The 23,682-nt window shown below is 40.8% G+C and overlaps 2 protein-coding genes and 1 non-coding gene across 6 annotated transcripts in view; 2 read left to right on the top strand and 1 right to left on the bottom strand.

Moving 5' to 3' along the window:
- VDAC1 (voltage dependent anion channel 1) overlaps positions 1 to 18,683 on the top strand; it is a 40,643-nt gene extending 21,960 nt beyond the window's left edge. For all 4 annotated transcript variants that reach the window (XM_043912772.1, XM_043912774.1, XM_043912773.1 and 1 more), the window contains exons 8-12: positions 1,644 to 1,701; positions 2,652 to 5,610; positions 6,315 to 6,582; positions 14,554 to 15,071; positions 17,210 to 18,683. In XM_043912772.1, the coding sequence (XP_043768707.1) occupies positions 1,644 to 1,701; positions 2,652 to 2,743 (150 nt within the window). In that variant the 3' untranslated portion in view covers positions 2,744 to 5,610; positions 6,315 to 6,582; positions 14,554 to 15,071; positions 17,210 to 18,683. The remainder of the gene's footprint in view (positions 1 to 1,643; positions 1,702 to 2,651; positions 5,611 to 6,314; positions 6,583 to 14,553; positions 15,072 to 17,209) is intronic.
- On the top strand, positions 6,444 to 18,683 carry C9H5orf15 (chromosome 9 C5orf15 homolog). Its single transcript, XM_043912776.1, has 3 exons — positions 6,444 to 6,582; positions 14,554 to 15,071; positions 17,210 to 18,683. Exons 1-3 carry the CDS (start codon positions 6,444 to 6,446, stop codon positions 17,339 to 17,341), a joined length of 789 nt encoding a protein of 262 aa, XP_043768711.1. The 3' UTR covers positions 17,342 to 18,683.
- LOC122701098 lies at positions 10,124 to 10,230 on the bottom strand. Its single transcript, XR_006342947.1, has one exon. It is a non-coding gene; the product is annotated as a U6 spliceosomal RNA (small nuclear RNA).
- Positions 18,684 to 23,682: the final 4,999 nt, after the last annotated feature.

The following is a 23,682-nucleotide window of genomic DNA, read 5'->3' as shown; positions in this document are numbered from 1 at the left end:
GGGTACCTGTGGAATCATGTATTGCTGAGACCCCACCTGATTCCTTAGGTTGCAGTCTTTTAGGGCTGATGGGAGTTCCATGCTTTGGATAGTGATTTTTCTCACTGTGAAAGGGTTTTTACCATGACTAAAACAATAAGAGTAATAGTACTTACTGTGGGTGCCAAACACTGTATGGAGCCTATTATATGTGAATTACTGTATTTAATTCTTACACTACTCACTTGAGACAGGTGCCTTTTTAAAACTATTCCATCCGTTTTCACAAATGAGGAACGGAAAGCTCAGAGCAGCTGAGTGACTGCCCCAAGGGCAGGCAGTTGCTAAGTGCTGGGGTTTGTGTTTGACTCAGACTGCCTTGCTATGGAGCCTCCTTCTCTAACCAGTCCCTAGTCCACACTGCAGACTGTAAACCTTGAACCTAAGGTTTTAAATGTTCCTTTCCCCCTCAGTTTTCATTCTCTTGCCCTGCTCCTATACTGCATATTAAGAAATCAGGCCCTCTTATTGACTGATTGGCCTCTTATCTTGCAGACCCTGTAGCATAGCTGGTGGACCCTTAAATCTTGTTGAGCTCATCTCTGTTGTCACAGGGCACTGCCGGCTGTAGCCCTTTTGGGGTGGAATGAGGAAATTTCATGTTGCAGGATGCTTTCTGGGCTGGCTTGTGTAATTTACAGTCTCCTGAGATAGGAAGTGAATTTGGCTTCTTTAAGGTTAGGCACTTTAGGACAAAGGAAAAGGGGCCATGTTATTTGGAGGGCGTGGGCAAAACGGAACAGCTAGATGGGGCACTGCCTGCCTGGAGGCCTTCCTTCCTGTTTTCTCCTGTGGGAGATGCCAGGTCTAAAAACAGCGTGCGAGCGGGAAAACACGCACCCTGGTAGCTCTCGCTTTCGCCAGGACTCGATGTTCTCACAGCCTGAGCTTGCTCTGTTGACCTCTCATTTCCCAGAAAAGGGTCAGGGAGAGGCCCAGATTTCCCTACAACTCAGGCAGGAGAATAAGGGGAAAATTATTATTGACTCATTTGCTTTATTGATTGATTATTAATCAGCACTCACTAAGTGTAAGATTTAAGTTATTCTTAAGTAATTCTTTTGCTCCAAATATTCAGGTTTGTCTGTGCTGAATTTCCTTCATGTCATTATGGTTTTTGTTTCTGTTTTTCATGAAGAGAAAATTCAAATAATATTCTGCCACATAACAAAAGATTCATAACCGCATTTGATATTTGCTCTGTTTTTCCTTATCCCAACAAATAGATCTTGAAGAACTCTTTTATAAAGAAAGTCTTTTATGTCTCTGGCCATAAATGAAGGTGTTCTCACCTGTTATAATTTAAAATTACAGATATACACAGCATAAATGGAATTGGGTCACATACCATAAGGAATCAAATGTAAATAATAACTTCCTTTTAATTGAAAATTATGTTATCTCTTTGTGTTACTCTCTGAGACTTAGTTCCTAAATTTAATATATTTCATATTGAATTTAATGAATCCTGTAAACAAAGAGGTCATGAAAAAATAGAATTTGATACTGAAATCCGGAGTTGGTTAGTTAAAAAGCTCTTATTCAGTTCAGAGACAGTAACATGAAGTATTTAACATTTTCACTCTTACCTTTTCCTTGACTAGGCTAAAGTGAACAACTCCAGCCTGATAGGATTAGGATATACTCAGACCCTAAAGCCAGGTATGTATTGGTGAAATTAACTGTCTTAAAACAAAATGTGGTGCTGGTTTGCTGCTTTAGGTTAATTGCTTATAAATAACTGTACAGTACATTGTAAATGAGTGTATATCAAATTTTATAGTTGAATGTTTATAAAGGAGTGCTGTCATTATAAAACATTTGGAGAACAGGAGAGGTGCTAAGAAGGAGAAAAAAGGCCAAGGCTAACATACACTACAGTTTTAGTTATTTTCTTCCATTCTTTGTCCCAGTGTGTACCTAATGCTTGATACTTATTTCAAGCAAGTTCTTAAAACCAGCCTACCGATGATCCTCATTGTAAAACTGGTTTGTAGGTTTCTTCTGCAAAGTTAGCTAGGCCAGTCCATCGAATTAATGTTACAGCTACAGGAAATAATACCACCTTGGGGTTAGTTTGGTTAAATTGGGGCTTTGAATTCTGGAGATCTAAGATTACATGATGGCAGAATCAAGCTATTCTAGAGAAAATAGTATTTAGTTGTGTGTGTGTGTGTGTGTGTATGTATGTATCCGTGTGTTTGTATCTGTGCTGTGAGTGGGAGCGTAAGACCTTGGGGTCTGATTCATAGCTAGGATTTTGTTTCAGGGGGGCTTTTGCTAAAGAAGTTTACTGTGTGGTGCTGATGATACCGGGGATATTGAGAGGATAAAGGAAAGCAGAGTCCCTTAAGTGGATTTGGGTGAGCTGTGGAAGAATCATCATTGTTTTATCAGCTCATCCTAGGCTGCCTAGTCATTAGTCAGATGGTGTTGAGTAACAGGGACTGAAGAGCCCTGTGGTTTTGCTCCTGCTGATCACACACGGCTGGAACAGGTTTTGAACCTGATGTGGTGTCCCCAGTGTGCTGCAGTGATCCTCCTGAGCTAACCTTTCTTCTCCTTTCTTTTCTACCTCTCTCTTCCTTTCTTCTCCCTGATTTCTCCTGCAGGTATCAAACTGACACTGTCGGCTCTGCTGGATGGCAAGAATGTCAATGCTGGTGGCCACAAGCTTGGTCTAGGACTGGAGTTTCAAGCATAAATGAATATTGTACAATCGTTTAATTTTAAACTATTTTGCAGCATAGCTACCTTCAGAATTTAGTGTACCTTTTAATGTTGTATGTCTGGGATGCAAGTATTGCTAAATATCATGTTAGACTTCCAGGTTAAAGATGATTCAGCTTTAGGGTGTTACCCTTTCAGAGGTACAGAAGAAACCCAATTTCAAAAAGGTCCTTTCAGCTGTAGACTTGGTGGGGAGCTTGCTGGCCCCACTAGAGATGTCAGGTTTCTTTTTTACCTAGAAATGGCTGCAAGTGGAAGCTGATAATTTGCAGGCACTTTGTAAATTCCTATTGAGTAATTGAATGAAATTGTAACTTCCTGAGAATTGAACCTTGGTTTCCTACCCTAACTGATTGAGGAGAGGCTCTTTGTTTGATGGTGTGTACAAACTTATCTGAAAGGGACTTTTTTAGGCAGGGACTTTTTCCACCTCCATCCATCACCTCTTTTACACAAAAAGTAGTGTGCAGGGTGTGGTAGCTCTTTCTTTTGTGCCATTTTGGGGTGGAGAAGTTGTGATGAAGCCAATAATTCAGGACTTAATTCCCTCTCACATTGTGGTTTTTTTGCCCTTGCACCAGAGTATGAAGTAGCTTCTAAGAGCCCCAGCTGCAAGCTGGGAAGAGTCTCTGTGACTGTAATCACATGGTGACAACACTCAGAATCTAAATTGGACTTCTGTTGTATTCTCGCCACTCAAGTTTATTTTTTAGCAGTTTAATGGGTACATTTTAGAGTTCCATTTTGTGTGGAATTAGATTCTCCCCTTCAAATGCTGTAATTAACATCACTTAAAACTTGAATAAAATATTGAAACCTTATCCTTCTTTGGTTGTCTTTATTAATAAAAGTGTAAATAAACAGGGCATATGTTTGTCTTGTTGTTCAGCTTCTTGCTGTGGTTATGTGTGTGTGATATTTTTAGTTTTCTGTTGCTGCATAACAAATTACCACAAATTTAGTGGCTTAAAACAATACTTACTTATTTCATAGCTCTGTTGGTCAGAAGTCCAAGCACTAGGTACCTAGGCTCTCTTAAGATTCTCACAGTGGTGAAATTAGGATGTCAGCCAAACTGTGTCTTCATCTTAAGCTTGGGGTAGTCTTCTAGGCTCACATGGTTGTAGCAGAATTCAGTTGCCTTTAGTTGTAAGACAGTGGTTTCTATTGATATTTTGTTGCCGGCTATCAGCTAGGGGCTGCTTTCAGCAAACAGAGACCATCTGCATTGCTTGACACGTGGTCTTCTCCATTTTGAAAGCTGGAACAGAAAAACTTCATCAGCAAATCCTTGCCACACTTATTTCCTCCAGAAGAGCCCAAACACCTAATTCTCAAAAAATTTTATATTTAAAATTAAGATATAATTGGCATATAACATTATGTTAGTTTCAGGTGTACAACAAATGATTTGATATTTGTATGTATTGTGAAATAATCACCATACCTGGATGTCCAGTTAACATCCATTACTTGTACAGAATTGTTTTTTTCTTGTGATGAGAAGTTTTTTCTTTTTTTAAAAATGTTTTTATTTATTTATTGGACATGTAGCATGTGGGATCTTAGTTCCCCAACCACGGATCAAACCCATGCCCCCTCCATTGGGAGCTCAGAGTCTTAACCACTGGACCACCAGGGAAGTCCCTGATGAGAAGTTTTAAAACCATTAGTTATGGTCACTGTGCTGTACATTACATCCCCATAACTTATATCCTTTCAAGGGCTCACCTGATTAGGTCAGGTCCACTGAGGACAGTTTCCCATTAAAGTCAACTGTCCACATAGCATAACCTAATCACAGGAGTGCTAGCTCACATTCACCTGTCCCTCCCACACTCAAAGGCAGGGGATCATATAAAGGTATGGATCACTGGGGATGATCCATATATATTTAGAAATAACTTGTGGACTTCAAGCATTTACAAAACATCAATAGAATAGTAACTCTGCATGTGTATTACTCAGCTTCATTGAATGTAAACTTTTTTCCTATTCAGTGATAAATAGTTTTAGGCAGAATTCCTTTTTATGGGTGTGTGAAAGTGGCAATTCCAAACAGGTATCAGATTTACTTTTAGCAAACTGGTCACCCCAAACCTGCTGGCTTCAGTATTTGTCATATTTTATCAGGTTCATAAAGACCTGCAGCTATTTCAAAGAGAACTTTGTTAAATGTGTTCAGAGACTGTGGTACATAAAGCTTGTTGGGTACATCCAGTTAGATGCTAGGTACAGTAATGGTACTTTGAAAGGTACAAAGGGCTCTCTGAGGGAATATTTTCCATTTATATATTGTCTGTTGCATGCAGCATGTCAGAATATTGTGCAAAATGCCCTGAGTTCATGATACACCAGTAGGAGAATTTAAACAATCTAGTATGGGGACAAACGAACAAAGAGGACAAAAAAGAGGACTGAAGGTATGTTCGTTACAGGAAAAAGGCCTGATTAAGCCTGAATCTCCCAACATGCAGACGCTAGAATTGACTTATTTGTAAAATTGAGTGATGGTTTTTGTACTCAGAGGGAAAGCTCTGGGGGAACTTGGGAGGACTCTGAACCCTGGCTACCCTGAAGTTTTGCAATAAGGGCACCATTCAGTCTGTTTGGGCTTGTGGCTGGCTTGGGGAAATGAATAGATGAATGACCTCTTAGTTTTCTTAACAACACAGAGTTTGTGTGTTTCTGAGCGGTCACCAGGGCCAGATAAATGTTAAGGGAAACCAGATTCAGGAGAACACAGGCCCTTCTCTCCTCAGAGAGGCAGCTCAACTGTATATGGGGGAGAGGAGCAAGCTTCTAAGGGAATCATGGAGACCAGAGTGGAGAAGCTGTGGGGTAAAATAAATGTCTTGTTTCATGACATGATTTTCCTGCAAATCAATCAAATTTAATTTTATGACCTGAAGCCTATATACATTTATTAAGAAAACATTCACAGAACACACAGACCACAGCATTGTGGCTGGGGCCTTAAGGGAACTTCCTGGAAGCTTCTAAATTTGCATTTTCATATACTGGGGGTTTTAAGTTACAGGATTTAAAAATAGAAGCTTACTCCTCTTTCCTAGCTCACTTCTCTGCTTTTCCTTCTTAATACCTTTACCATTATATATAGTATGTATTATACACTATAGTCAGCCTCACAGGAAAAGAAATTCCTCAAAGATGGGAGTTTCTTTCAGTGCTGTATAATGAAACATGGAGAGGTGCTAAGTATTTGTTGAAGTAATAAATGATTATGGGGAAAGGTAAAAAATAAAACATTAACCTAAAATTCCACCACCCATTCTTTATGTTTCCTTTGTTTTTGGGAGGGGGAGGGCAGTTACTTCTCTTTTGGGATCACTCTATTACGAAGTTAAATACTTCAAAAAATGTTCTAAAACAATTAGCTGTGTAGTAGCCCGTCAAGTGGGAGGGAGAGGCTCGTTCTGACCCTCTTCACACCTTACAAATTACATCCTTAGTTTGCAGCCGACTTTAACTTGCTCCCCCTTGTACCAAATCCCGCTGTGCCTCTCCTTCGTTCTCGTTTCCAGAGCTCCAGTCCTGGCCGTGGCGTCATCACGCTGGGTCGCAAACGCCTACGGACGCCGCGATGCTTTACGTAGTGTCTGACGTCACGACGCAGAGCCTAGCAACCGCGCAGGCTCGTAGCCGAGACCGTTATGGCTGCCGCCGCCCGGAGGAGGATGCGCGGCGCCGAGCAAGCAAATCTGCCGCCCAGGCCAGGTGTCCAGGTCCCCGGAGGGCTGGCGCGGCCGCTGGTCCTGGCTCTCCTGCTTGCATCCGCCATCACGCCCAGTGGTAAAGGGGGCGCGGCGGCAGGGCGGACGCGGGAAGACGGGGCGGGCCCCGGCGCGGAACCCCAAGACGGGCCCGGCCAGGGAACGGGCGATTCCGAGTGTCCGGAGCAGGTGGCGGTGTCTAGAGGGGCAGGGTCTCTACAGCCCTGGAGAGGCTGTCTGAAGGTCTGTGGCGAGGGAGGCTGTCTGAAGGGGTCTGTGAAGGTAGGGTCTTTAAGAGGCCTCAGAAGTGGGCTTGAAAGCTCCGGGGACCCGGGGAGCGAGTGTGTAGATGGGCGGGGAGGGCTGAGTGGCCGTGCCGTCTAGAGAGTCTTGAAGAATGGTTTGCCACAGAGAATGGCGGTGATGCGGTCTCCAAAATTCCTTGGAGGCGTGGAGTGAAAAAACAAAACAAAAAGACACAAAAAACGCACAACTGTAAGAGCTGTGAGTTGAGTTTATTCAGTGTCTTACTAAAGGTTGTAGCGGGCGGAGCCAGCTTTTCAGTTCTGGGAAATTGGTCGAAGAGGTCAAGGGAGGAGCCAGAATATGTATGATTTTTTTTTTTTTTTTGCTGGGACATGTAGTCGAACATCAGAAGATTATTGCTAATAACAACAGATCTGAAGGTTATAATTTTAGTACTTTCTCTGTTTGGGAAGAGACAGGAATCTGGGGTTATTGAAGTTTTTCCTTAAAGAGGCATTTCCTTAGATAGGACCCGTATATCCAAGGCAGAATACTTCATCCTGCTTTTCTCTATCCTGAATTCCCCTCAGGCCCACTGTGATGGGCACTTGCAGTGGCTAATGGCTTGATTCTTGTGGCGCTGGAATGTCAAACAACCTTTTTTTTTTTTTTTTCCTTTTTCTTTATAGAGAAGGGAGTTAGGAGGGTCTAGAAGAGAGGACAGAGGGGACAGGTACTGAGGAGATTAGAAGGTGTGGTATCCAGAGGTAGTCCCAAGGTCAGGGGTGGGTGCTCCGGGGTTTAGCTGGGCCAAGGGATGGTGAGATCAACCGCAAAGAGGAAGGTTGGGTAGGGCAGTGACTGGACTGAGCTGATGGCATATTTGGGAGAGCAAAAGGGAAAAGACCTGTCTTTGAGTACTGTTACATCTCAGGACTGGGAGGTTCTGGTGCTTGGTAAAGAGCCAGAATGCTAGAGCGCTGGGCTTCTGAGGGGCTTGGAAGGAGGACAGGAGTTCTGGGACAAGTGAGATTCCTTGTAAACGTAGTCCCCCTCTTGTGTTCCTCCGTGTCCTAGATAGCCCTGCTTCATTTTGATGGATCTGTAGGATTTAAGTGTTTCTTTTTTAGTTTTTTGAGTCATGATTGACATATTAGTTTCAGGTGTACTGCATAATAATTTGATGTTTGTATACATTAAGTCTGGTTGCCATCCAGCACCCTGCGTCGTTAACAACAATTTTTTTTCTTATGGTGAGGACTTTGAAGATTTACTTTCTTAGCAACTTTCCAGTATGCAGTGTTATTAATTATGGTCACCATGCTGTACATTGCATCTGCACTACTTATTTAATTTATAACTGGAAGTTTGTATCTTTTGATTCCCTTCACCTCCATTCTCTCCCCCTGCCTCTCCCACCGTTTTGTTTTCTGTATCTATGAGTTTACCTTTTTTGTTCTGTTTTTTAAATGCCACATGTAAATTAAATCATGATATTTGTCTTTCTCTTACTGACCTATTGCACATTAGTGTAATGCCCTGAATATCTCCTCATGTTGTTGAAGATGGCAAGATTCCATTCTCTTATGTCTGAATGATAATTCATCCTGTGTGTATACCTCAATCTGTTTATCCATTCCTTGATCCATGGGCTCCTTGGTTGTTTCTGTGTCTTGGCTATTTTAAATAATGCTACATGATTAGGTATTCCTTTTCTTAGAAATGTTACATTGTTAATCAAGTATCTAAGGCCTTATTGAGAAATGAAACCTGTAAACTGTTCTGAGACTTGGGAGGAACAAATGCACTAATAAGAATTTATAATGCTTTTAAGCAGTATCCTGTGTAGTAGCTCCTTTTTATTTTCAGGCCAAGGCACAGTCGTTCTTATGCCTAAATCTTTTCTGAGTTCAGATGAAAAACAGTATGAATGGGATAGTGTTCACTTAACTTGCCAGTGAGGCTGTCTAGCCGTACATTCCTCTGCTACAGTGCTGTGGTTACTTACTTGGGTTTCCCCAGAAGCACTGAGGGTGTGTGGACCACCCTCCCAGAAGTGTTTGTAAGTCTGGGGAAGGACTGTGGTCCATTTTCCCAAGGTCCTTTCATAGCTAGTAAATAAGGGGGATTTCTCTTGCTGATGCAAGTATTCCTGTTCCTAAAGTATTTAAGTAGCATGGTTGTTTTGGTCATTTAATCATCTAAGAAAAAACTGACATATAAACATTTATATTTCTTGCTGGAATGCTTAACATATATGGTTTGGGGGTATATGTAGCTGGTAACTATAGTTTCAGAAACAACTTTTTAAGACACGGTTGAAAATCTTCTGACATGTGCTTTTAATAGGGAGGCAGCTCCTTGCAGTACAGTGTAGCATGTGTAGAACTTTGGCTAATACAGATGTTCTTTGTAAGTGTGCCTTAGAGTAGAGTGATTTCAAAGTAGTTACTCTTGTCAGAAGAAAATGAAAGTAGAGCTAGAACATATTGAATTTCAAACTTCAAGTAACCATAGAACGTTAGAAGGTTGCCATATCAGTTTTATTTAAACTTGTTCCATGTTAAGTTTCTTAAACTTTCAGTGCTTGGGTGTATTCTTGGCAATCTCTGAGACTTTTTTTAGTTTTACGTGTTATGAATTAAAAAAAAACTGATGTAAGCATTATTTTGGATTATGGGATACTCACTATAAGACCAAGTCTGCCATGCTATTTCAAAAATGCCTACTTTCTACATTCTGCCATCATATTGCTCCCAGATGTTGCCTTAATTTATTTAATATGTAATGTATTTAATTTTTAAGGCATTGTTTCTCAGAATTCAATGTGTGAATGAATTCTCAGAGAAATATTGATACGTTGTAAGCAGGTTTTAAAAAAGGGACCAGCAGAAGAGAAATTAAAAACTTTTAATTTTTAAAAAGTTAACTTTTAACTAGAGAGGTAATATCAAATAGAGAAGGGTAGAGATGGAACATACATTTAGAAATCTAAAGTTATATACATATATATAAATATAAACTTGAACAAGTAAATCTGTGAAGTCAGAGTTACTGCTTTGTTCTGAATACATGTCATAGCTGACTGAATCAGCCTCTTTTCTTTGAAGGAGTGGTGGTCCAGAAGGTTGATCTAATTTACATCAAATGTTTCAGATGTATTCCTAGTTTGTTTTCTTGAATGTAACGTCTAGTGTTTTTTATTGTTTGGATGCACTGCAACGCATGCAAGATCTTAGTTTCCCAACCAGGGTTCAAACCCATGCCCACTGCAGTGGAAGCACAGAATCTTAACCATTGGACCACCAGGGAAGTCCTACTAATTTCCACATTTTTACTCCTTGAACAGTATTTATTAACTCCTATTTTTTTTTTTTAGTATGGAACGCTTCACGAATTTGTGTGTCATCCTTGCGCAGGGGCCATGCTAATCTTCTCTGTATCGTTCCACTTTTAGTATATGCGCTGCCGAAGCAAGCACTTAACTCTCCTCCTGTCTGGAGCTTTCCTGGTGGACTCCTACTTGATGCTAGGTATCAGTTACAACAAATAGGGTGATGTTGGAGATACCCTTAGAAGAGTGAGTGGGGTTTTACCTGGCTAAGAACTATGAGAAAGGCTTTGGAGAGGGTGTGGCAGGTACAGAAACACTACTTGGGAAGCAGTGTAGGATTTGTGGTGAGGCTTGGGTCAAGAGCATATTCAGTGTTTATTGAGTGCCTGCTATCTGTTAAGTAGGCAGTGGGGATAGAATAGTTTGGAAGATTAGTAAAAGGTAATAGCATTGAGATAATGGGGACCAGGTCATATAGGAGCTTATAGGCTATTATAAAGGCTTTGAATTTCACTTTTGAGAGAAATGGAGAGCTACTAGGTGGTTTCAAGCAGAGCAGTAACATCATCTAACATAAGGTTTTACAGGGTGAATCTGGCTGTTACGTTGAGAGTGGACACTGGGGATTATGGTAGAAGCAGGCAGATCATTTAGAAGACTACTATAATAATCTAGGTGAGATGATGATGACTTGGATTAGGCAGTAGCAACGGAGAGGTGAAAACTCTTCAAATTCTTCATATATTTTGAAGGTAGGGTAACAGATCGGATGTGGGGTGTTAAAATAATGACTGCAAGGCTTTAGGTTTGAACAACAGAAAAATGGAGTTGTCATAACTGAGAAGGAGACTATAGATAGAACAGGGTTTTTATTTTGTTGTTTCTTTGTCTTCTCTTTTTGGGGTGGGGAGTAAAAATTCATGTCTTTAACCTTTTCATCTTGCAATAATTGTAAATTCACTTGCAGTTGTAAATACAGAAATTCTGTGTACCCTTTACCTAGTTTTTCTCAGTGATAGTATCCCGCAAAACTGTAGGACAATACCGCAACCAGACACTGATATTGATACAGTCAAGATAACACAGAGCATTTCCATCACCATAAGGATTTTTTCTGTGGCTCTTTAAAAAGTCACCCTCACTTTTTCCCTATCCCTATTCCCTCCTGGATTCCTGGCAACCACTAATATTTTTTATTTCTATAATCTTATCATTTTGTGAATGCGATGTATGGAATCATATAATACGTAGCTGTTGGGAGTTGGCTGGTTTTACCTAGTATTATTCTTGGGAGAGTCATCTAAATTAATTAAACTATTAATAGTTTGTTCCTTTTTATTGCTGAGTAATGTTCCTTGGTATGGATGTGTACTACACTTTGTTTAACCATTCATCTATTGAAGAACATCTGAGTTTCCAGTTTTTGGCTATTCTGAATAAGGCTGCTATAAACATTTATGCAAAGATTTTTATGTGAACATAAGTTTTCATTTCTCTAGGATGAATGCCCAGGACTGTAACTTCTGGGTCATGTGGTAGTTGCACATTTAGTTTAAGAAATTACCAAACTCTTTTCTGAAATGGTTGTCACATGTTACATAACCACAGCAACATGTGAGTGATCTTGTTACCCTGCATCCTTGCCAACATTTGACATGGTCGTTATTTTTTATTTTAGCCATTCTGATAGGTGTATGGTGATATCTCATTGAGATTTAATTTGCATTTCGCTAATGGTTAACATCTTTTCATGTGCTTATTTGCCATCTGTATACTCTTTTTGGTGAAATGTCTCTTTATGTCTTTTGCCCATGTTCTAATTGGATTGTTTGCTTTTTCACTTTTGAGTTGTCATAATTCTTCATGTATTCTGGATGTTAGTCCTTTGTTGGGTATGGGGCTTACAGATACTTCTTCCACTTGGTAGCTTGCCTTTTCTTCCTCACAAAAGTCTTTTAGGGAACAAAAGTTTTAAAATTTCGACGGAATCCAATTTATGAATTTTTCCTTTTATGTATTGTGTTTTTGGTATCAGGTCTAAGAATTTATCTAGTCCAAGATTCTGAAGATTTTTTTGGAGGTCTTTTTCTAAAATCTGTGTAGTTTTAAAAAAAAATTATTATTTTAATTAATTTATTTAAACTTTGGTAGTGTTGGGTCTTCGTTGCTGTGTGAGGGCTTTCTCTAGTTGTGGTGTGTGGGCTTCTCTTGTTGTGGACCACAGGCTCTAGGCGCATGGGCTTAGTAGTTGTGGCACATGGGCTTAGTTGCTCCACAGCACGTGGGATCTTCCTGGACCAGGGCTCGAACCCATGTCCCCTGCATTGGGAGCGGATTCTTATCCAGTATACCACCAGGGAAGCCCCTAAAATCTGTGTAGTTTTACATTTAAATTTGTGATCCAGTTTTTAGTAAATTCTTGCGAAAGGTGTGAGACTTATGCCAAGGTTCATTTAACTTGTTAATATGTTAGATTAGATTACATTGATTTTTGAGTATTGAGGTGGTCTTGCATCTCTGTAATAAACCTTACTAATCACGGAGTATCATTTTATATATTGCTGATTTCTTTTTTTTTTGGCTGTTCTATGTGATTTGCGGTATCTCAGTTCCCCAGCCAGGGATTGAACCTGGGCAGTGAAAGCTTGGAATCCTAACCACTAGGTCACCAGGGAACTTTATATTGCTGGTTTCTATTTGTTAATATTTTGTTAAGAATTTTTGCATTTCTGTTCATGAAAGATACCAATCTGTAATTTTCTTTTTCTGTAGTGTCTTTGGTTTTGGTTTCAGGAGCTTCATAAAAGGAATTGTGAAGTGTTCCCTCTGCAGGTCTCTGGAGGAGGTTGTATAGAATTGGTGTTAACTCTTCATTAAACATTTGGTAGAATTCTCCAGTGAAATTTTCCAGTGAATTCTCCATTCTCACGTGGGCTGGGATATTTAATTTTGGGGAGTTTTAAAATTAAGAATTCAGTTTCTTTAATAGTTCAAGGGCTGTTCAAATTACGTATTTCATATGGGGTAAATTGTGGTGCTTTGTGTTTTTAAGATTCTGGTCTTAAACTTTCTCTTTTAGTTGCTTTTTATGACATTGCTCTGACAGGGGAGGTGGGGGTTGGTGCACATTACTTGCAGTTAGAGCTGGAAATCTAGGGTCTCTACTTGATCTGTGTTGATGCCTTAAGGACAGTGGTGGTCCTGGTAGTTCTGGGCAGAGGTGGGGGTTTTGGCTCCTCTTGTGGTCTGCACTGACATATTGGTGGGGACAGCCTCGTTACTGCTGGGCTATGACTAAAGTCTTGACTGTCTGCTAGGCCTCCTCTGACACATCCTATTATGGAGGAGAAGGGGCACCTCATTGCAGCTTGGTCAGGGTGGTAGTCTGGGTTCCCCACTTGGTCTTTGCTGCTGTAAGTGTGAGTGGAGAGTGGTGCTGTTTGTTTGGAGAGAGAGTAAGAGCAGTCGTCCAAAAGTTCTCTTTCTTGCTAGGCTGCCTCTCTCCTGATCTTCTGGCGAGAGAGCAGGCTTTTTCGGGGGCCCGTTTTGTCCATACTCCTGGGTGTTTCCAGGTTACTGGATTCTTCAGCTCCAAGTCTGGAATACATGAGGTAAAAAGAAAATTCAGGATAGTCAACTCTGGGTGGTTTCTCAGGTCCTGAGGTCTCTGATCGCTCTGCCTTATTCTTTCCACCTTTCACAATTGAGTTATGTTATTTTATATGTAATAGAGTTTTATTTGTTTTTAGTGGGAAGAATAGGGAAAAATACATTTACTCCATCTTCCTGGCAGTGAAAGTCAGAATTTCATTTTGAACATGTTAATTTGAATGACAAATCTAAGTGGACATGTCAGGTAGACAGTTGGACTCATGAGCCCAGAGTTCTGGTAGTTTGTGGACCTTCTCTTTTGAGGGCTTCGTTTTTCTCAGAGAAGTCAGGAAGTTATATTAGCCTTTGAAAATGAGGACAACAGAAAAGGTTTTAGAAGTTTGAGGACAGAGGAAACTGTGAATGGTCTAGAAGGGTGAACAGACTAGGAAAATACAGAATAATTGCTGACAGCATAACATGCTGTCATCTGGGGGTGTTGCATTTAAAATGAAATAAAAAAATGAAAAATAGAAAATGAAATATTCATCAGATAATAGTTGCCTTGCCAGATAGTAAGAACTTAAGCATCATAAGAGACCTGTTGCATTTTATAGCCTTCCTCCATAAGAAAAAGAAAGAATAGAGAGGGATCTGACTTTAGGTCACACTGGCAAAGTCCACACAGAGCTTGTGCCCTCTGTTTTAATTTCACAAAGGTTGGATTTCAGTACCCGTTCTCTATCCTAGCTGCAGAACAGAAAGGTGACTAATCCTAGCTTAGTGAAAAATATAGGTGTATTTCCTTCTAGCGTGGTGGAGATAAATTTGGAGATTTCAGTGTAACATTTCTTTCTTTACTTATTTTGGTTCTATCAGAGACTGATTCATGGAGCCAGCCTGAACTCAAGTCAGATGTTTCTACTGCAAATATGAATGCTTTAACAAAGGAAAACCAAACCACACCTTCTGCTTCCCGAACCAGCACCACTCTCCCTCCCACAACCAGCACAGAAAAAAGTGGAGCGGCGTCCGTGGCCCCTCGCCCCTCGCCTACTACTGCTCTGTTCCAAGAGGAGGTTGATAACAATGAAGATCCTAGCATAGAGGAGGAGGATCTTCTCACACTGAACAGTTCTCCGTCCACTGCCAAAGACACTCTGGACAACGGGGATTATGGAGAACCAGACTATGACTGGACCACCAGCCCCCGGGATGATGAGTCCAGTGAAGCCTTGGAAGAAAACAGGGGCTACATGGAAATTGAACAGTCAGAGAGACCTTTTAAAACCCCACCCTCAAATATAGAAGAGGAAGATAGCCATTTCTTTTTCCACCTTATTATTTTTGCTTTTTGTATTGCTATTGTTTATATTACATATCACAACAAAAGGAAGGTAAGTTTGGGATTTTTTCACCCCCTCTAGTTGCCCTCTATTATCTCAGTCATACTTCTTATTAATGCTTTTGCTTATTCAGAGGTTTTTTTTCCTCTTTTAATCAGGTTTCAGTTGATGGTAAAATATTGTGATATCTCATCAGCTTGTATGTCTGTGTGTATTTTAACAAATGACAGAATGCTTTACTACATGTGAGTGAGTGAGTGAAAGTTGCTCAGTCATGTCTGTCTCTTTGCAACCCCATGGACTATACAGTCCATGAAATTCTCTAGGCCAGAATACTGGAGTGGGTAGCTTTCCCTTCTCCAGGGATGGAACCCAGGTCTCCCACATTGCAGGTGGATTCTTTACCATTTGAACCACAAGGGAAGTCCAAAAATACTGGAGTAGGTAGCCTATCCCTTCTCCAGTGGATCGCCTCAACCCAGGAATTGAACCGGGGTCTCCTGAATTGCAGGTGGATTCTTTACCAACTGAGCTATCAGGGAATCCCACTAAAGGTGCTTCTAAAAAAAGAAGCCAATTGATTTTGAGCAAAACCAAAGCCTGATGATTTTCTTTAAAAGGTTTTATGTCTTAATTTAGCATCGCTACTTCATTGGGCGACCCACTCCAGTATCCTTGCCTGGAAAATCTCATGGACAGAGGAGCCTGGTGGGCTGCCGTCCATGGGGTCGCAAAGAGTCAGGCACGACTGAGCGACTAACAACAACAACAAACAACTTCTTTGGGAGTACTTGTGGAGAGAGATGTTAATTTAGGACTTCTAATTTATTTACATTGAACTTAATGATACTTTGATATCTTTTCCCCCTGGTTGTTAAACTATTAGATGTCTTTTTTAGGGACACAGAAAAATGTAGAAAAGAAAGTGTAAGCTACTACCCAAAGCTGAGCATTATTAACATTTTGGTATATTTCTGGCCTGTAAATGTGTGTATAATTCAGATATATATGTGTATGCTAATAAGTTTTAAATTAACTTGACTTCATATAGAGTTTTATATCTTGCCTTTTACCTAACAAATCATGAGCGTTTTTCATATCATTAATTTTCTTTAAAAACATGATATAATAGCTACATAATTTAACTGTTTTCCTGTTGAGTATTTAGATTGTTTTCAGTTTTTGATCCAGAAATAGTAATATGATGAACATTGCTGTACTGAAACTGGTTTGTTGGATGACAGGAGGCAGAGGAGGCATAAATAGGACTGTGTGGATAACTTAGTGTAAGGGTTCATCAGGGCGCTCTGCAGTCCCTGAGCTAAATAGTTAACTTTAAATACTTAAAGGGCAGTCAAACACAGTGTCCTTTTTAATACTTACTAGTCAGGAAATCTCAGTTCTTGACTTTGTTGTAACTTGCTTTCTGATTCCTAGCACCCACTTCCCTTTAGGATGTTGATTTTCTTACCTGCAAAATGATGCAAAGGTAATTTCAGAATGCCTTCCAGCTTAGAGAATCAGTGATTCCAGTATCTCATTTTTGGTTTTGAGTTGGTTTATTTGTGGTTTAGTGGTCTCTCACTAGCTCTGTAAGTATTTGAAATTTTGAATGACAGTTATGTTTTATTCCAGTGTTCAGTGTTGGACCATCTCTATTATAAACACCTAAAGAAAGAAAGTGAAGTTGCTCAGTCATGTCTGACTCTTTGCGACCCCATGGACTGTAGCCTACCAGGCTTCTCTGTCCATGGGATTTTCCAGGCAAGAGTACTGGAGTGGGTTGCCATTTCCTTCTCCAGGGGATCTTTCCGACCCAGGGATTGAACCTGGGTCTCCCACATTGTAGGCAGATGCTTTACCCTCTGAGCCACCAGGGAAGCCCTGAGGGCCTAAACACCTGAGGGACTTGTTAAACAGGTAGGTTCCTGGGCTCCACTGCTGTCTATTAGCTCATCTCTGAAGAGGGAGGCCAGGAATCAGTCTGTAGCAGGGACTTCTATATATATTAAAATTTAAAAAGCACTGTTTCAGCTTATTTACAAGATGGAAAACAAAATAGCCCTTTTGTTGTTGACATTTTACTTTTATATTTGGGAACCTAGGAGACAGATATTTCAGTTATAAAAACTTTTAGCGTGTCCTCTATTTTCTCTTTTGAATATCTGATTTTTTTTGTTTTATTCCAGATTTTCCTTCTGGTTCAAAGCAGAAAATGGCGTGATGGTTTTTGTTCCAAAACAGTGGAATATCATCGTCTTGACCAGAATGTTAATGAAGCAATGCCTTCTCTGAAGATTACCAATGATTATATATTTTAAAGCACTGTGATTTGCATTTGCTTATTATGTAATTTTATTTGCTTGACTTTTTATATGATATTGTGCAGATGTTTGCCATTGGCAGTTCATACTTAAATGAGAGGTAGGCCTCTCTTTATTTTGCCTTGGTGCTTTGGAAATTAAGTATCACGAACAAGGAGTATATACTTTTTTATCTACATTTTTAGAGGTGAATTCAATCAGGTGTCCAAAATGTGGAGCTACGCATTACCTGTTAGTTTTTTATTGTTTTAGATTTCTTTATTGTACTTCTTCTGGAAGTGTTAGTAATGCTACTTTTAAAAAATCCCAAACTTACAATTAAATTCTAACACATCTGATACTGCTGACTCAGATTCTCTTTCTGCCATCCAAATACTGTTTATTAAGCACACATTTCTTTGTGCTGTCAAACTGTAATCTACAAGGATATATGTAATAATGCTTTACATATAAGTAACATTTTTTTCTTCCAGGAAAATTGCTTTGGGTATTTTTGGATAATTTATGTATAATTTATTATTGCTCATTCTGACCATGATTTTAAGTAGCACATTAATAAATGTGTCTAGAAATTCTGGCAATAGAGACTCTGCAGTTTGCAGTGGACGTAAATAAAATGTTATAGATAGCTTTTTTGGTTTCAATTACTGAATTAAATTTAGAGGTAGAAATTGTCGTGAAATATTAAATACACGTACAATTGCTTTTACTTAGCAATTGATTGTAGCACGGGTTCCTCCAAGCTTTCAAGCAAGGGGCAGAGTTTAAAATTATATCATATTTGTTCACTTGCTTATTTTTTATAGTAAGTTTGAATGAATTTTAGGAGACATTGTAATTTAAATAATATTGTATCTAGGTCTTTCAAATTAAAATTATACCTGTTTGTATACATAAAGGCTGTATATGTACACTGACTCTTTCTCCCTTTGTTTTGTTTCTTGTTCTTTTTTAATAGCAACTGGAAATTACTTATTATATTTAATTTTGACTTGTCTTTCTATCATAAGGAGTTGATCAGTATGTAAATATGTGATTTGAAACATGGTTGACTTACAGGTGTCACAACAACTTTTTAGAAAACACAACCCCTAATATATGTTAAACACCACTCACAAAACCCAGGTGAGCTAGTGGGCATGTGGTTTGTGTAGAGATGGAAGAGGCAGGGTAGTCCATCATTTCTCTAGGGTGGACTGTTTACTGTTACAGTAAGGAAGGGAGGCACAGTGGAAGTACACCTGAACTGTTATTGCAGTAATTTTTTTCATATCTGAAATTGTATTATTTAATATTTTGAATAAGATTTTAAAAAATAAATGGCAAAGATATAAATTCATGAGTGTGTTTCATTTTAATGGTGTGTCCTTCACTGGGTGGTGATAGATGGGTAGTGTATGTCTGGGAGGTAAAAAAAGAAAATGTATTAGCTTTTGTTCCTTTTAGCACTGGGACTCTGCTTCTGTGAATTCCACATACATTTCTAGATCCTACTTTAGATCTAGTTTATGGCTATGTACTGTGGTTTATTGAAAACCATAGCAAAGTAGGATTGCAAAGGAGAGTAAAGCAGCTAAACCAATGTGCTGCACTTCTGGCAGCCTGCCTTCCTGGTTATCTTCCTGTTGAAGCCTCTCCCATGCTGGAGGATTGTCCCCCTCAGCGGATCTGGGGTTCTTTGGCGCTTCCTGATGGCACAGTCTTTGCTACCTGTGTCCCAGTGCTGCAATCAAATAGCCTCTGACTTGGAGCATCAGATTGTACATTGAACCAAAATGCTTCCAGTGTCTTACAAAGGCACCCAAGTCACTGGTCTGTGAGTCTGTATATAATTCAGACATACATGTGTATGTTAACAATTTTTAAATGAATTTGACTTCATATTGTTTTGCATCTTTTTTTTTTTTTTTTTTGTCTTTTAGTTCTTTTTTTATTGTGGTATATTTAATTTACAATGTTGTATTAGTTTTTTTTTTTTTTTTTTAATTTTTTTATTTTTTTTTAATTTTTTTATTAGTTGGAGGCTAATTACTTCACAACATTTCAGTGGGTTTTGTCATACATTGATATGAATCAGCCATAGATTTTGTTTTGCATCTTTTTACCTAACAGATCATGAGCATTTTCTATGTCATTAATAGTTTTAAAAAACATCTAATAGCTGCATAATTTATTTAACTGTTTTCCTCTTGACTGTTTAGATCATTTTCAGTCTTTGGCTCAGAAATAATATTGTGAATATTTCTGTATTGGAATTGGTTTGTTGGGTTAAATGAGGCAAAGGAGGCATAAATAGGAATGAATGGCACAAATGAGACCTACAATTGAGTCTTAAAACACCAATGTATCCTACTCAAGTGGTATAGTTTTTCAGTGTCAGTTTCTGGAGAGACTGGGAGCATTGCTCCAAATGTTGGCACTAATGGCATAATAGATAACACTTTAGTTACCATTTCTGTATCTTATCTGAAAAAGGATGTGTTGAAAGTTGTGAGGCAGACAGAAGCAGACATTTAGCATTTGTGCAGGCAGGCATGTCTTCTTTTTTTAAAAAAGATTTATTTTTGGCTGCTCTAGGTTTTTGTTGCGGTGAGTGTTCTTTCTCTAGTTGCAGTGTGTAGGCTTTTCGTTTTAGGGCTTCTCTTGTTGCGGAGCTTGGGCTCTTGGGTTCAGGAGTTGTGGCACACCGGCTTAGTTGCTATGCACCATGTGGGATTTCCCCAGACCAGGGATCGAACCCGCATTCCCTGCAGATTCTTAACCAGTAGAGCACTAGAGAAGCCCCTCAGGAGGGCAAGCGTGTCTTGACTGGGTTTTGACTTTAAAGATTTTCAACTTTGTTTACTTTTTTTAATATTTATGTATATTTATCATTTAAAGAGATGGGAATACCAGAACACGTTACCTGCCTCCTGAGAAATCTGTATGCAGGTCAAGAAGCAACATTTGGAACCCGGCATGGAACAATGGACTGGTTCCAAACTGGGAAAGGAGCACATCAAGACTGTATTGTCACCCTGCTGATTTAACTTACATGCAGAGTACATCACGTGAAATGCCGGGCTGGATGACTCACAAGTTGGAGTCAGGATTGCCAGGAGAAATGTCAATAACCTCAGATATGCAGATGATACCACCCTAATGGCAGAAAGTGAAGAGGAACTAAAGAGCCTCTTAATGACAATGAAAGAGGAGAGTGAAAAGGTTGGCTTCAAACTCAACATTCAAAAAAATGAAGATCATGGCATCTGGTCCCATCACTTCATGGCAAATAGATGGGTAAACAGTGGAAACAGTGACAGACTTTATTTTCTTGGGCTCCAAAATCACTGTGGATGGTGACTGCAGCCATGAAATTATAAGACACTTGCTCCTTGGAAGAAAAGCTATGACAAATCTAGACAGTGTATTAAAAAGCAATAGACGTCACTGCTGACAAAGATCCGTATAACCAAAGCTATATGGTTTTTCCAGTAGTCGTGTACGGATGTGAGAGTTGGACCATAAAGAAAGCTGAGCGCCAAAGAATTGATGATTTCGAATTGTGGTGCTGGAGAAGACTCTCGAGATTCTCTTGGACTGCAAGGAGATGAAACCAGTCAGTCCTAAAGAAAAGCAACCTTGAATATTCATTGGAAGGACTGATGCTGAAGCTGAAGCTCCAATACTTTGGCCACCTGATGCAAAGAGCTGACTCATTGGAAAAGACCTTGATGCTGGGAAAGATTGAAGGTAGGAGGAGAAGGGGGTGACAGAGGATGAGATGGTTGGATGGCATCACCGACTCTGGACATAAATTTGAGCAAGCTCCAGGAGATAGTGAAGGACACCCTCTGGCATGCTGCCATTCATGGGGTCGCAGAGTCTGACAGTTGAGCCACCGAAAAACAACAAAACAACATTTACTTGGCTACCCCAGACTTGAAAAAAAATTTTTTTTTTTTTCTGACAAAGCAAGAGACTGTAGTGAAGGGGTGCCTGGGTGGAGAGCATAGGGTAAGGGAACCCAGAACTGCTAGGCCACGTGGCTCTGTGTGGATCTTAATTGTGGCACGTGGGATCTAGTTCCCTGATCAGGGATTGAACTTGGGTCCTCTGCATAGAGAGTGTGGAGTCTTAGTCACTGGACCACCAGGGAAGTCTGTGGGAATTTGATCTTAGATGTGAATTGTAGAGGATGAGTGCAAGCTCTTTAATAGAATGTGCGCAGGAAGCAGCGCTGTCCATAGCTGGTCTGCCCCAGAGTGTCAGCTCGAGACCAGAGACTGGCTCTTGCTCATCTCTGGCCCCTTACCCAGCACTGCGTGATGCCTGCTACTGCTAAGTCACTTCAGGCGATGCCTGCTAGGCCCCTTGAAATAATTTGATGACATAGTTGTGAAATTAGAGGGTGGGAAAATGGGCTCATGAAGTCGGCATACAGTCTAATACTAGGAACATCTGGGACCTAGCACTGCAGGCAGTTGGGGGGGAACCAAGATGGAGTGTGTCAGCTTTATCTGAATACCCACATTCCTACGTAAAGCGAAAGCCCACGTTAACTGTGTGAGATACCGCTTCTTCCCACAAACCCCAGGTTCTGATGAGAGCAGCTGCTGCCCATGAAGGCGAAAGGGATGAAGGTTACTGTGAGCACAGCTACCAGTGTTCTGGTTCTCTCTCCCTCTCTCGCTGACTTTGCCTTTTGCCCTTTTTCTGCCGATCTGGTGGTGCAATAGTTTGCCTCCTTTTTGGGTTCAGCAGTAAGCTGAAAATGGTGTGGAAACATCCCAGCAGAAGCTCAAGAGATTAGAAGTAAGTTGTGAAGGCCAGATATCTTCCAAGGGAGCTGAAAAGTGGGCTGTCCTGAGGTTTGAAGTCAGTTTTAGTTAAATTGTGTTCACCTGTGGTTTACTTCGTTGAGGACAAGTTGCCAGGATAGATTCTGGAGATGGAGCTGGGGCTGCTGACTCCCATCTCAAGAGCCCTGTGTGGTGGTGACCTGCTGTTTAGACTGAAGTGACTCCAGGGATTTTGGACCTGTAAGCAGCAGTTTTTCCCCATTAGCTCTAAGCCCACCTCTCTTCAAGCTCCCTCCTAAAGAGTCCCAGACCCCTTTGCCACTATTGATGAGGCTCCAGATTTAAAAGCCCTGCTGTTTTTAAAGGTAGGAGGCCTTTCTATAATACCTAACACATTAATAATATCTGTTCACTGAAACCGTACGGTTCTTTCTCTCAGACCCCTAAACTGTCTGATTTCTCTCATGGGAAGTCTAGAGATGCTTTGTTCTGGGAATCCTTTCCTTCCAACATGCCCTGCTTTGTAGGGTCCTTTGGGTTTCTCTCCCAGGCCACCCTTTGGAGTATGTATTGGACAGCACTCCCACCCGAGACCCTTCCAAAGGAGGCAGTGCCTTGCCATGGGTTAGAGCTCTGGTGGGCCCTGAAGTCACACATCTGGGTTGGCTTCCCACTCTGGGCCTGACCTCTGGACCCTAAGTGTCCCTCACACAGCATTTTGCAGCCTCTTGGGAGAGGCCAAACCCATTTCCCGATCCTGTGGGAGTGAGAAAGAATCTGGGGTCTCCAGGGCTAGCTTGAACATCCTGGGCTTGGCTGGAGCTGAGGATGTCCTGGCTCATGTTGCATCTACCTGTTCTTCTAGGAAGACAGACTTGGGAGAAAGGGAAGGAAGGAGGAGTGTGGGATGAGGTCAGGGCTGGATGACTGGTCTGAGCTCTATGTTTGAGTAAAATGGGCAACTGATTAGATTACGGGTTTGCAAGGAAGAAAAAAATGGATTTGTGTTTGTGAAAGAACTTTGTGTATGGAGAAGAGTTCCCAACCTGTCACTGATGACAGAAGAGCCAGCGCGAGCCTTGGGTCCCCCAAGGAGAGAGAGGCCGAAGGAGCTGCTAGGAGCTGCCTGCAGTCCTGGGACTGCCTGCCCAGCTCCCCCAGGGCTCCCTGAAACCTCGCAGCTTCCTTCCTATCATGCCCTGGGCTGCTACCAAGAAACTTCGTCTAGAGGCAGTGAGACCCAGGACCCCAGGGAAGGTTTCTTTCAGGCTCCTCAGTATGCCTGAGCTAAGGGAACTTGTAGCTCTGCAGCGGAGGCGAGGTTTGCAAGGATGGAGGCAGGGCTTGGGCACCAAGGTTCACCCTCAAGTGTCCACCTGCCATTACCACAGCATTGCATTGAAAGCTGAACACCTGGACTCCTTTCACTCTGGTTCTGTGCTGAGAGCTGGGGAGGACAGTGGGTCAAGGCAGACACTGTCTCTGTCCCCAGGTGCCCTCTGTCAGGCAGAGAAGAAAAGGAATTAAGCAGTCACAGTGAAGTGTGATGAATATTAC

Source organism: Cervus elaphus, chromosome 9, assembly GCF_910594005.1.
Source record: "Cervus elaphus chromosome 9, mCerEla1.1, whole genome shotgun sequence".
Lineage (NCBI taxonomy): Eukaryota > Metazoa > Chordata > Mammalia > Artiodactyla > Cervidae > Cervus > Cervus elaphus.
The sequence above is the reverse complement of the archived record's forward strand: the minus strand, read 5'-3'. Positions and strand labels throughout refer to the sequence as shown.

What these genes read in the sequence shown, in the direction of transcription:
- C9H5orf15 (XM_043912776.1), top strand. Translation starts at nt 6,444, where the DNA reads ATGGCTGCCGCCGCCCGGAGGAGGATGCGCGGCGCCGAGCAAGCAAAT. An exon ending in ATCCGCCATCACGCCCAGTG is followed by an intron (nt 6,583 to 14,553) that starts GTAAAGGGGGCG and finishes TGGTTCTATCAG; the next exon opens with AGACTGATTCATGGAGCCAG. An exon ending in CATATCACAACAAAAGGAAG is followed by an intron (nt 15,072 to 17,209) that starts GTAAGTTTGGGA and finishes GTTTTATTCCAG; the next exon opens with ATTTTCCTTCTGGTTCAAAG.